A 14,477-nucleotide genomic window follows, 5' to 3' on the forward strand; every position below is an offset into this window, starting at 1 on the left:
CTGACGGCCACGTCGATTGTCAGTAATGGGCATCCACAGATGTACACAAGAGGTTTACTAGGGAGCCAGCAATGTGAAATGTTAGTGGACACGGAGTTGTCAGAATCAATAACTGATCTGCCCTTGCCCATGACTGGAGAGGTGATTTACATTACCAGTGCAGAATGTGAAACAATGAGGGCAGAGAGTTTTTAGCCCCAGCTACTTGAGATTGAGGGACTGTAGCTTCTGTAGATTTCTGGATCTGACCAAATAACGAGGGTACTATCCATAGAATAGACATCCTAAGGGAAGCAAGGGCTGTTATTGATTCAGAAAAGGGAGAGATATTAAGGACAAGCCAGGCAAGCGAAGACGTACAACCAGTAGAGTAAACAACTTAGACACAGCTGCTCCAATCATCAGGGACTGGAGCCAAGATGGTGTCCATGGGTTACCTTGTCAGCAGTTCCCAGCAGTGTGGGCTAGACACAGGCAAGATTGTATTGAGTTAAGATAAACGCAGTTAAAATAGAGGGTGACCTGCATAAACCCCACAAGCAGTGCCCTCTAAACACTGATGCAGTGACAGTTGTTCAGAGTATAGTGAGGGAACTAAAACAACAGGGGGTACTAAGAGGGATTGTGTTAACTACTCACTCACCTTTCTGGCCAGCAAGGAGGCCAGATGGACCCTATTGGTTAACATACCGTGATTGCATCCCATTGTGGGGAGCCCTGTTACAATCCTGAATGACCTGTCTCCAGAACATAGAATTTTCTCAGTCCCGGATATCGCTAATGGATTTTGGGGGCTCCCTTTAACACCCGAGTCCCAGGACAGACTTACTTCACCGTGGGTGGGCAGCTGTACACGGGGAGCAGACTCCCCCAGGGATTCCACAATAGCCCAGCAATTTTTCATAAGATTATGGCGCAGACTTAGGATAAGCTCAGTCTAACACCAGAGTTCAGGAACGATAGAAAAAATGAGCCAAACAATCAAGAGTGCCTTAGCTAAAGCTATAGTTGAGACGGGAAAGACGTGGGTTGATGTATTACCAGGAATCCTGATGAGATTACGAGCAACCCCAAACCACACGCTGGGACTCGCCCCCATCGATGGAGCGAGCAATGTGACTCCATTATCGGGTAATTACAGGTTGTGGTGAGCCTGGGGCTTACAGGGATAGAATGACCCAGCTTGAAACGTTGAAGGGCTGAGCAAACCAGCAGCAGCACATTGCTGATCGGAGAGAGCTGGGCGGCTGAGCCACAGTGAGGGAGCTGCCTGAAAGGGCAGGGTTTGCTCCCAGATGGATTGGGCCACAGATGCTACTGTTAACAAATGACATTTGTGTCAGCGTGCAGACTCGGCGAGGCAGGCAGTGGAAACACTGACGTACGACTCACCTTTTTGCCCCCACAGAGGTAGCGGGAGAAAAAGTGTCTCGGTAATTGTGTAATTACGGAGAAGCTAAGAGATGAACTCCAGCTGGCCACAGTTGATGGAAGCAGACCTACAGCAAATGTGAAGGCAGAGGATACCAAGCGAGCACGACAGAAAGCCAGGAATAGCATGTTAAAATGTGATGGTAATGTTACCCTGTAATGAAGGCTGGTTACTGAACGTACATGATTAGTCGTATAGCAAAGAATAGAAAATATATTGGGGAAAATAGATGGTAAGGTCTTAAGTTACAGCAGAGATATCAGGTTCCACAACTTCGATGGTGTGGCAGACTGAGAAAGAGAAGAAATTGCACACGGCATCTGAAGGCAGTCACCCCCAGTCAGAACGGGGAATGAATATAAATGAGCTGGGCCATTCAGTGGTGAGGCACTTTGGGATCAGTATCTGAATTCTGTAAGTAATTTGGTCTATTATGGTCATGAGAACCAGATACAGTGAAAGATTTTGATTCATGCAGATCATTTCAAAATATATGTAGTACAAGAGAAAAGAAATAATAAAATGTAGAAGGTAGTGACACAGTTACAGGGACGTTGCAGCACAAGTAGACAATAACGTGCAAGGGCCATGACAGGGTAGACTGGGAGCTCGTCTTTATCATACAGGAAGGTCCATTCAAGAATCTTATAACGGTTCGATTGAAACTGTCCTTGAGCCTGGTGGTGCATGTTTTCAAGTGTTTGTGTTTTATGCTCAGTGGGATGGGGTGGGGGGGGGGGGGAGAACAGAAAATGGCCAGGGTAGGAGGAGTGCTTGATTATATTGGCTGCTTTTCTGAGGCAGTGGGAAATGGAGGTGGATTCAATGAAAGAAAGGCTGATGGACTCTGCAAGTTGTCACAATACTGAATAGAGCGTTTGCCACACCAAGTTGTGATGTATCTGCCCAGGATGCTTTCTATGGTGCATCTATAAATATTGGGTCATCTGGAACATGCTGGATTTTCTTAGCCTTCTGAGAAAGCAGAGGCACTGGTGTGCTTTATTGATCATGGCCTCCATGTGGTTGGACCAGGACAAGCAGTTTTAAGATGGTTATGGGTAAGGATAGGGCTGGTCCTTGGGTAAAAGAGCAAAAACTGTAGAGAAGGCTAATTACAACAGAAGGATATTCTGGCTGTTAAATTCACATGAGAAGTGTGGGAATCTTTTACAGGTCAACAGATGTGAGTTCAGGTTTATGTGAGGATGAAGGTTTTGGGGCCTTGGGTAATGAAAGACATTGTAACAGCTCCATGTAAGTACAGGGAGACTATGCTTCACAAGTATGGTTAGTGAGAATCAGAAGGTATTAGATTATTAAGAAGAAGATAGTAGCTGGGGAAATGGTGGGTCCATTCAACTAAGGACTTGTGTGCAGATCCAGTGGTTCTAAATGAGAATTTTGCATTGGTACTCACCAAGGAGGAGGACACAGATGATGGTCATGCAACGTTTGGGTATGTTGATATACCACGATCTGGATTAGAACGAATTAGCCAGTAGGAGAGCTTGCACATGCTTGGATCATTTTCTCCGTGTCTGAATGTACCTGCAGTGCCTGTAAAAAGTATTCACCCCCCCACCACACCCCCAGAAGTTTTCATGTTTTGTTGTTTTACAACATGGAATTACAGTGGATTTAATTTGAATTTTTTGATGCTGATCAACCAGAAAAAGGCTCTTCTGTGTCAAAGTGAAAACTGATATCTAAAAAGTGATCTAAATTAATTACACATCTAAAACACTAAATAATTGATTGCATAAATATTCACCCCCTTCAAGTCAGTATTTAGTCGATGTACTTTTGGCAGCAATTCACCTCAAGTCTGTGTGGATAGGTCTCTATCAACTTTGCACATCTGGACATTGCAATTTTCCCCCGCTCTTCTTTACAAAACTGCTCAGATTGCATGGAGATTGTGAGTGAACAGTCCTTTTCGAGTCCAGCCACAAATTCTCAATTGGATTGAGGTCTGGACTCTGACTCAGGCAACCCAGAACATTAACTTTGTTGTTTTTTAAGCCATTCCTGTATAGCTTTGGCTTTATGCTTGTGGTCCTTGTCTTGCTGGAAAACAAGTCGCAGTTCTCTCACAGACTGCATCAGGTTTTCTCTGTATTTCGCTGCATCCATTTTACCCTCTACCTTCACAAGCCTTCCAGGGCCTGCTGCAGTGAAGCATCCCCACAGCATGATGCAGCCACCACCATGCTTCACAGTAGGGATGGTGTGGTTTTGATGACGTGCAGTGTTTGGCTTACACCAAACATAGCATTTAGTTTGATGGCGAAAAAGCTCAATTTTGATTTTATCAGACCATAAAACCTTCTTCCAGGTGACTTCAGAGTTTCCACGTGCCTTCTGACAAACTCTAGCCGAGACTTCATGTGAGTTTTGTTCAACAGTGGCTTTTCCTTAGCTACCCTGTGAGTGGTGAAGCACCCGGGCAACGGTTGTTGTATGCGCAGTCTCTCCCATCTCAGCCACTGAAGCTTGTAACTCCTCCAGAGTTGTCATAGGTCTCTTGGTGGCCTCCCTCAGTAGTCCCCTTGCACAGTCACTCAGTTTTGAGGACGGCCTGCTCTAGGCAGATTTACAGCTGTGCCATATTCTTTCTATTTCTTGATGATTGACTTAACTGTACTCCAAGGGATATACAGTGACTTGGAAATTTTCTTGTATTCATCTCCCGAATTGTGCTTTTCAGTAATCTCTGCACTGAGTTGGAGTGTTCTTTTGTCTTCATGGTGTAGTTTTTGCCAGGATACTGACTCATCCGCAGTTGGACTTTCCAGATAGAGGTGTATTTTTACAACAATCAATTGAAACACCTTGACTGCACACAGGGCACACAAGACAGATTTCCATTTAACTAATTATGTGACTTCTAAAACCAATTGGCTGCACCAGTGATGATTTGGTGTGTCATATTAAGGGGGGGGGGGGGTTGAATACTTATGCAATCAATTATTTTGTGTTTTACATTTGTAATTAATTAATATAAATTTTACAATTAATAATTGTAAAATAATTAATACAAATTTGTAATAGATCCGTTTTCACTTTGACACTAAAGAATCTTTTTCTATTGATTAGTGTCAAAAAATCCAAATTAAATCCACTGTGATCCAATGTTGTAAAACAATAAAGCATGAAAACTTCCAAGGGGGTTGAATACTTTTTACAGGCACTGTATATATAAAATTCAACCAATTTCCAAGGGCGGAAATATAAATGTAAAAGAGTACGGGTTTAAGGCGAGAGGGAAAAAGCTTAAAGAAGATTTGTAAAGCTAGCTTTTATATGGTGTGGAAGGTGCTGCTAGGAGCGGAAACAGCAGCAGATATGACAGTGATGTTTAAGAAGCATTTAGACATGAAAGAGCAGAGAAAGGGGAATATGGACTTGGTGGGTCCTATACTGTGCCGTTTGAAGTTCTATGCCTGGTGGCTCATGTTTCAAGTGTTTGTATTTTCTGCCCAGTGAGGTGGTGGGGGTGGGGAGAATGACCAGGGTGGAAGGAGTGTGAGATTATGTTGGGCTGCTTTTGTGAACTATTGCTTCTGTGTACTGGGTGCAATTTACTCAGTAAATCTGTTGTTATTGTTAGAAATCTACTGGCCCCTTCATTGTAGTCATGAACAAGTTTCTCCAGTTAGATTAAACTGAATCCTGAAAATTACGTCTTATATCGAAGAGGGAGCAAAATGATTTCAGGATTGAGATTCTGTACAGACACTGGAGAAGCTGGGGTTGATGTGATTGAAACTGAGATTTGTGATAAGCATGTAAAAGCTATTCCTAAGGTGGAATACGAGGGGAGAGGCCAACATGAACAGCATCTCCACCATGATAAAGCAATACCAACTTTGATGGATAGGTCACACCATCGGGATTCCCAGCTTGTGCCTCCCCAAACAGATCCTTCACTCCCAGTTGAAGGGAGGTCAGTGAGCCCCTGGAGAGCAAAGCAAACACTTTGAAGATAACATCAAAACCAGCCTGAAGTATTCAACATAACATCTAAAATCTGTGAAGACACTGCACTTAATAGACGCACCCGGAGGAAACCTGTCCAAGAGGGAGGTGTGCTACGTGAGAGTGCCCTCCCCTGTGCAGCAGAGAACTAGTGGTAGCTACAAAAGGAGAAACCGAATAAACAGGAAAAAAAACCCCAACTACAAAGCATAACCACCACTTCCTCTTGCCCGAACTGCGCCAGAATATGTGGATTCCAGGTCCACCAATAGAAAACTCCTTAGGAGAACATCATGCTCGATTTGAGTGCTTGCATTAGGGGATTTTGAATGAAGGCAACCGGCAAAACCAAGCAGAAGTGACGCAGAGTAAAATAAATGGTTTAGTCTGGCATGTGATACCTACACTCCATTCCCTGGTAGAAAGTGTCGAAACCATTCTGTGATTCTGTGGCCAAATTCTTTGCTGAGACAAAATTTTGTTATTTTATTGGAACCGTTTGATGAATTTGAAGTAGCTTGCTTGGTTTATTGAAAGGGCATATGTGTGACAGCAGTCAGAACTTTGCAAATCATAACAGTCTGCATTAAAGACAGACAATTCACCTTCAGTTATACTTCTGATCCAGTTCTTTCAATCTGTGGTCTCTGCTCATTAACTCTTTCTTCACTTCTCCAGCAAATTCCTTGGTAATTTTCAACCTTTAACCTGGGACAGTTGACTGCCAAATCATCTGGCAGAATGCCTTATCACTGGAACACACCAACAAGCATCAAGAGGCTTGTGGTGAGAAGGTCATTTCCGGTCAGATCCATCCTTACTCCTGACACACGCTGCCCTCGGACGGGTGCAAGCAGGATGAGATGGTTGCTTTACCTGCTTGCGGATGGTGTATCTGCATAGAGGTCACCCGCCCTGCTCATTCTCTCTTTTCTCCTCTGTTGGTCAGAAGACAGGGAAGTTTGAAAGGACATACCACCAGATGAGCATAGCTTCTGACTCACTGTTATCCCAATTGTGAAAGGACCTTTGATATGTCGAAGGATAAACGTTTGATTTCCAGTCTAGCTGGTCATGGCCCTCACAATTAATTTGTCTGCCTGCAGTGCACGTCCACTGTACACTACAGTGTATTCTGCACTTTTGCTGCCTTGAGGTACTTGGGTATGGAATGATCTGTCTGGATGACAAATGAAAGCTTTTCACTGTATAATAATTTATCAATACCAAAGGCATTGCAATTGGCAATTTATTAGTGTCACATGTACCAGCCTGTGGTGAAAAACTTTGTTTTGTGAGTTATCTGCAAAGATCTATTCACATCTGTCCGTTGAGACAGTACAAGGGAAAAACAATAACTGTTGCAGCACAAGTATAGTACAATGCACTCAAAAACATATATAGCTGTACCATGGAGAGCATTCTGACAGGCTGCATCACTGTCTGGTATGGAGGGGCTACTGCACAGGACCGAAAGAAGCTGCAGAGGGTTGTAAATCTAGTCAGCTTCATCTTGGGCACTAGCCTACAAAGTACCCAGGACATCTTTAGGGAGTGGTGTCTCAGAAAGGCAGCATTCATTATTAAGGACCTCCAGCACCCAGGGCATGCCCTTTTCTCACTGTTACCATCAGGGAGAAGATACAGAAGCCTGAAGGCACACACTCAGTGATTCAGGAACAGCTTCTTCCCCTCTGCCATCCGATTCCTAAATGGACTTTGAAGCTTTGGACACTACCTCACTTTTGTTTTAATATACAGTATTTCTGCTTTTGCACATTAAAAAACTATTCAATTGATTTAACTGTTTATTATTTTTTTTCTCTGCTAGATTATGTATTGCATTGAACTGCTGCTGCTAAGTCAACAAGTTTAACGTCACGTGCCGATGATATTAAACCTGATTCTGATTCTGAGGTAGACAAATATGGTGCGAGGGCCAAGAGCTTGCCTTATCGTGGCAACGTTTGGAGTCCTTCCGCCCCACTGGACACTGAGGGGGCCAAGACCACTGTATCATCCCAGGGGACCACGAGGTGCAATGGCGCTCTGGGTGGTTCCCGGAGAATTTGGGAACGCTACCAACATAAACACAGCGTTTTTACAATTGTGCATCTAGAAAGAATAAACTCTATTCATATATGAAGAGAGTTTATGTTCAAATGGAAACAAGTTGACCGCAACAAAGATGATTAACTTTTGAAAGGTAACTGGACTTCTTTCAGCCGCTCCGCAACAGACTGAGAGAGAGTCTCTCCTCCGCAGCGGAGCGCGGCAGCGGCCAGCCACCCGCGGGAATGAGGGCAGCATCCCCGGGCGGGCTCTGTGGAGGGAGATCGCTGCCACTCTCCGGCTCATTAATCATGAGCGAGTGGGCGGTCCGCTTACATCGACGCTGCGTCCTATTGGCCACCTCAAGTTTCCCGGGAGCAAATCTCCTTTTTTATGATTGGCTGAGCCGTTGACCAATTGGCGTCTCATTGCCGTTGGCGTTTGAAATTCGATCGGGCCCATGTTTCGTGCGGGCTGATTGGTCGGAGTCTGCAGCGATCGTGAACGGTAGGCGAGGAGGGGGTGGTGCCTGGATTCAGTCTAGCTGATCTATTGGTCGAGAATTAGAGAGGGCAGTGCTGAGTAATGCGATTGGTGAAGAATGGGGAACTGGGCATGATGTCATTTTGGAGGAGGTCAGGCGCTGCGGCCATGTTGAAAGTCTGGTGTTTGCGACGGTTAATGGGCGAGTGAGGGAGGGAAGTCGGCGGGGAGCCCACCGGGGGAATAGTCCGTGGGGGAAACGCCCGAGGAGGCCAATCCTGCCGCTGGGAGAGCGCCCACCCCGTTACAGTCTGGTCTGGTCAGTGGGCAGCCCTCGTCGCATTCCTATCCGGTCGGTGGGGGAGTTACAGCCGGGCTGTCCGCGCCCCTCCGTCGGGTTCCCTGGCCATGGAGGATGCAGAGAGACGCAGGAAGTTGGAGGCGGCGAGAGCCAAGGTAGGTAACGTCTGAAGATGTGAAGAATAGTTGGAGCTCGGGGTCTACACTGGAATGGGGAGGGGCGGCTGTAGCATTGAGGCGGGGGTTCTGCGGGGCCCGGCGGACCAAGGAAGACATTCCTTGTCGCTGTGGATCCTGCTCCTCAATGCTGCTGTCAAAGTAAATCTTGCTGTCGGTGTGAGGAAGCAGTCGTGATCCTTTGCTATCAAGAATGTACTGCACTCGTGTTGACTGCTGCAGGAGTTCATCAGGTCTTGCCTTATCTGGGATATTCTACCATTGCACCCGTCCTGCCCTTTTGTCTGTTACCTGAATTTGGTGAATACCAATCGAGTAAGTGGCATGGGACTTAGGGAGTATGTGAGTGGAAGTAATCGAATTACCCTTTGAAAGAGTAATTCTTGGACTGTTTTGAGAAGAATGGCCCATTGTTCAGCCAAATGCACAGAACTAGATTATTTATTCCCAAAAATGAACTACCCAACCTAATCTGACTTTCCAACCCTGGATCTTGAATGCAGCGGTAGGGACAAGGTGTAAACTCCACAGTAGCTGGTGTCTCCAGCTGTGTCTCTGTGCTGCACACCCCACTGTATTCTACCACTTTACATTTGGTGACGATACTGCGGGATACAGATGAGCTGCAGATGTGTGCAGAGCAATGGTCTAGGGTTTGATGTGGGCCAGTGTGAAGCGTTGCGCTGTGGGAGATCAAATGTGAAGGAAAGATACACAGTTAATGGCAGCATGTTCATAGCTCCCTGAAAGTAGCCATGCAAGTCAATAGGGTGGTAAAGAAGTCTTTATTATTGGAGGCATTGAGTTCAAGAGTTAGGAAGGAAGTTAAATTGCAGCTTTACAAAACTGGTTTGACATAGCAGGAGAATCTTATGCATTTATAGTTGCCCCTCACCAGGAGGGATTTGGAGGCTTTGGAGAGCGTTCAGAAGAGATTTACCAGGATGCTACTTGGATTCGAGGACATTTGCTTTCAGGGGAGGTTGGACAAACTGGGGCTGCAATTTATAAAATTATGTGAGGTGTAGTTGGTGTAGGCAGACACTATCTTCTTCCTAGGGTGGAAATGTTTAATACCAGAGGGCGGGCATTTAAGGTGCGTGGGGAAGTTCAAAGAGAATGTGCAAGTAAGTTTGTTACATAATGGTTGATGCCTGGAATTTGTTGCTGAGGTAATAGTGGAGGCACATATGATAGAGGTGTTTGAGGCTTTTAGATTGGCATATGCAATATGCAAGGAGTGGATGGATGTTGATCATGTACAGGCAGAAGATCTTTGGTTGAATTCAGCGTTGTGTTTGGCTCAGTCTCCGGGGGTGGAAGGAAGGGCCTGTTCCTGTGCTATACTGTTTATATGTTTCCTTTGTTGCAGGAATGATGACTATTTGGAAGTTGATTCTCTATTTTAGATGTTGGATGGATACATGTAAAGATTTCACTGAAGTAACTTCTATGCTAGTGGATAAGGACAGTGCAGGTGTGGGGGTTGCATCTGTTCCAGTATAATCCCCATTACTTCAGCTACTGCAAACTGGATGAGATTGAATATTGGTCTGAATTTTCTCCTGAGCTACATGAATTTTGAATATTTTTTGGGATGACATATTACTTTGAAGCAAGATTGTTGTAGGCCGACAGTATGTTCATGGACTTGCAACACTATCTCCTTTAAAAATCTGTAGTAGGCACTCATGCCGGTTACTAACAACAGTACCAAGTGGGAGTGAGGGTGCATGGTGGAGTATTGAAAGACAGTGAGATATAGAAACTTTATTTCTTGTTCAACAATGAACTGCATCTATAGTTTTTGAAAATTGTGCTGTGCTGGGTTTCCTTGACAAATGATTTTAAACAGATAAAACTTGCTTGAAATGGTATTCATATTAAATTATTTTCACTCATGTGGCATTTAAAGCAATCCCATTTTCTTCTTTCCTGATGTTTTTCACTTTGTGGTCCAGTGTATAGGTTGCCCGTCAGTTGAGAATCGGTATTCTTTATGTGAGTCCCAAATGTACATGTTGTCAAGGCCGTGACGTTAGCCTGCATCCTTACAACATCCACGTCGTGGTCCTCTGGGGTCACTTGTTACTTGTATCAACACAGTGAAAAGCTTGACTTGCATGCTGTTCATACAGACCAAATCATTATACGATGCATTGAGGTAGAACAATGTGGAATAAAGTGTAACAGCTCCGGAGAAAGTGTAGTATAGATTGTGAGGGAAAGAGTCCATTTATCTCTGTCTGCAGGAGTCTGAGAGAACCTCTTGAATTCTATTACTGATACAGCACCATCTGCTTGTAAGTTCCAAAAGTGGTATGACTGGTCTTGATTTTAAAATTTATAGTTTACTATTTGGTGTGAATTGCTTATGTATTACAGAAAATGTTCTGATTTTGAGAATTTGCTCAAAACATCTGTGAGTACCACAACTTTTGTGCAGTGATAGGTGAATTAGCTGATGTGAGGAGAAGCTTTGGAGTTTAATTAGAACTTATTTATACCATATTCCCCTTTGAATTGTAACAGACAAAGTTCCTTTACTTGAACTTCTGTGGTTTCATTCTTCATGGGTTTTCTCGGGGAAATACACATTCAGTGGCCTCTCTATTAGGTACACCTGTACAGCTGCTTGATCATGCAGATATCCACTCAGCCAATCATGTGACAGCAACTCAATGCATCAAAACTTGCAGGCATGGTTAAGCAGTTCAGTTGTTCAGACCAGACATCAGAAATGCAATCTGAATGATTTTTGACTGTGGAATGATTGTTGGTGCTTGACCGGGTCGTTTGAGTATCTCAAATTGCTAATATGCTGGGATTTTCAAGCACAGTTCTCTTTAGAGTTTACAGAGAATGGTGCGAAAAGCAATAATCATCCAGTGGGCTGTAGTTCTCATGGGCAGATATTTCTTGTTAATTAGGGAGGCTAGAGGAAATTGGCCAAACTGGTTAAAAAGAAAAGGAATGTGACAATAACTTGGATAATAACGAGTCACAACAGTGGTGTACAGAAGAGCTTCTCTGAACACAAAACGTGTTGAAACTTGAATTGGATGAGCTGTAGCAGCAGAAGACGACCGTGGACAGACACGTAGTGGCCACTTTATTAGGTACAGGTACCTGATAAAGTGGCCCCTGAGTGTCGATCCCTATTTATGTGAAATAAGTGCTTCTTCGTTTCACCTCAAAGTTGATTATTTATTTTTTGCTTTGTTCATAATTTTACTTTCAAGAATATAGTTCTGTTTCTATTGCATTTTATTATAAATGCTTTTTGTTCTTGATAGCTCACTCATTGTAGTTGTTCATACCTTATACCAGCATGTTTGCTATTAGCATTAGTGTTTGGATACTTCCATTCCATTGGCTGCTTTGACTGCTAAAAGAATCTCTTGTCTCAAATTGGATTGGTCTTGGCAGGTGGTGGTAGTGCCGCATTTATCTGACTTCTGAGGTCACATGATATGCTGGGTTATTTTTGGTTTCTGTCCGAATGGAGACTTGTGGAATTTTTTTTTAAGCTGGAGGAATGAAAACTGCTTTGCTAATAAATGCAATTTCTGTTCAAATGGTGATTGTCCAGAGGTTTAAAAGTGTTTGTGTTTGGTTTTGTTTAATCTTTTGTTGGAAGAATGAATTTCATAATGAATTTCTACCTGATACTGCCTATTTAGTTACAGACTTGGCCATCTAGGAATTCAGCATATGATGGGCTCTTTAAATAATATGTTCAAAATACACACTTCCCCCCAAATAACTATGGACAATTCTCTTTTTCATACATTATTCCAATTCTGTTTTGAGAATTAATGGTGAATTTACTTCCACCTCCCTTTCAGTTGGTGTATTCCTGACCATATACATAGAATGCAAAGTTCTCGGGCTAAATCTTTGGAAGGCTCGGTGCACTGTCTATAGCAAATCTTGAATCAATATAAGCATTTTCCTTTCAACAGTAAGAATTTCAATTTTGCTTCAGGACAGGTACTACTATATGTAATGCATTGCGTACACACAATTGAGTGTCCCCTCTTCCTATTATGCCTGATGATTATCTCTCCATGACTGAGAGATCCCCAGCTTTGAGCAGATTATGGTAAAATTAACATTGTATTGTGCTGAGTAAATGTTGGACTTTTTTTGTGGGTTACAGCACAACGTTATGAAGATGGGATCTCTGTCTCTTCCTCAAATCTGAAAAATCTTGCACATGCCAGCCAGTAGTGCTTAGAGATCTTTGATGTCAACTTGGAGTAATCTTACCAACAATGTATATTTAAACTATAGAACCAGATTTCAGACTAACACGCACAAAACGCTGGATGAAAGTGAGCAGGTCAGGTAGCATCTATGGAGAGCAATGAACAGTCACTGTTTCAGGCTGAGACCCTTCATCAGGGTTGAGGCTGTTTTGTTATCTTTTCCAGTTTGAATCCTTGATTAGTGAACCCAGGCTGGCCATTGGTAATTGGTTTATCATTGACACAAGCAGCAAGATGCAGTGTTTTGCTCGTCTTGTATAGATCATTTCACAACAGTACAGGGGAACTGCAAAAATAATACCCCATCACCAACTTTCCACACCTGTGAACTCCCGTTTAACAACTTGTCAACGTATGTTCTCGATATTTATTGCATATCATCATTTTGTTGTCTTTTGCACATTGGTTGATTGTCTGTCCTTTCATTGATTCTATTGTTTCTCAATATTTACTGTGAATACCCACAAGAAAATGAATCTCAGGGTTGTATATGATGACAATCTTGATAATTTAATATTGAACTTTGAATATAGTGTAAACAGTTACAGAGTTACATTGCAGACAATAAGGTGCAAGGCCATGGCCAGGTAGCTTGTGAGGTCAAGACTCCAGTTATTGGACAAGAGGTCTATTCAGTGGGATAAAAGCCATCCTTGAGCTTGGTGTACATGGTGTTAGGCATCTGTGTCTTCTACCCTATGGGAGAGGAGAAAAGGAAGTCCATGAGGGTGGGATCTTTGATTATGCTGGGTGCCTTACTGGGGCAGTGAGAAGTGAAGACCAAGTTGATGGAGGGACGCTAGTTTTTGTGATGCGCTGAACTGTGTTCACAGCTGCTGCAGTTGCTATACCCAGCTGTGATGCATCTGGATAGGATCCCTTTTTGTGTGATATCTGTTAAAATGATGACTCGATAGGGACATGCTGAATTTCCTTACCTTCCTAAAGAAGTGAGGCACTGGTGTGCTTTCTTGGCCATGGTATCTATGTATTTAGATTAGGACAAGTTATTGATAATGTTTACACAAGGAATGTGAAGCTCTGAACCATCTCCACCTTGCCACCATTGATGTAAAGAATAGCATGTACTCCACCTTACTTTCTGATGTCAATGACTTGCTCCTTTGGCATTGAAGGGAAGATTGTTGTCATGATACCACGTCTCTAAGCTCTTTATCTCTGCCTATACTTCAGTGGTCCCCAGTCACCGGGCCGCAAAGCATGTGCTACCGGGCCACAAGGAAATGATATGATTTGGTGATATGAAACGATATGAGTCAGCTGCACCTTTCCTCATTCCCTGTCACACCCACTGTTGAACTTGAACGCACAGGAGATCATCAGTTGCCTAAACGCAGTGACACCCTCGCACCAGGGATCACTGGTTGGCCTCGCGCGGCCAGTGGGAAGTGCCATTGTAGAGCAGACAGATGGGCGCCACCTCTAAACCTGTTTAGCACACCGAATGTTCATGGGGAACCCAGTGCTAAAATATTCGCAGATGACCTAATTCGGGCTCAAGCGTTTCGTAAGTAGCAGAGCAGCTACCTCGCTGCAATCTACTGAAAGTCATCCCTCGAGACAAACTTTTGTCGGCTGATAGATCCTACCTACCGACGGGGGGGGGGGGGGGGGGGGGGGCAGGTGCGCACCCTGTCGCTCTCCTCGCTCGGTTGGTCGCTCTCTCCGGACTGCGACTGCTGTAGCCCCGGCACGGGGACCTCTGGCCCTGACCTTGCCCTCCCACCCCACCCACGACCAGTCGCACCTGGCCATGGTGT

General features: G+C 44.0%; 1 protein-coding gene across 4 annotated transcripts in view; it reads left to right on the top strand.

Moving 5' to 3' along the window:
- Positions 1-8,124: 8,124 nt before the first annotated feature.
- The window catches only part of pcnt (pericentrin), a 210,193-nt gene continuing 203,840 nt past the window's right edge, over positions 8,125-14,477 (top strand). For all 4 annotated transcript variants that reach the window (XM_059967417.1, XM_059967418.1, XM_059967419.1 and 1 more), the window contains exon 1: positions 8,125-8,404. In XM_059967417.1, coding sequence (XP_059823400.1) covers positions 8,357-8,404 — 48 coding nt within the window. In that variant the 5' untranslated portion in view covers positions 8,125-8,356. The remainder of the gene's footprint in view (positions 8,405-14,477) is intronic.

Source organism: Hypanus sabinus, chromosome 4 (genome assembly GCF_030144855.1).
Source record: "Hypanus sabinus isolate sHypSab1 chromosome 4, sHypSab1.hap1, whole genome shotgun sequence".
NCBI lineage: Eukaryota > Metazoa > Chordata > Chondrichthyes > Myliobatiformes > Dasyatidae > Hypanus > Hypanus sabinus.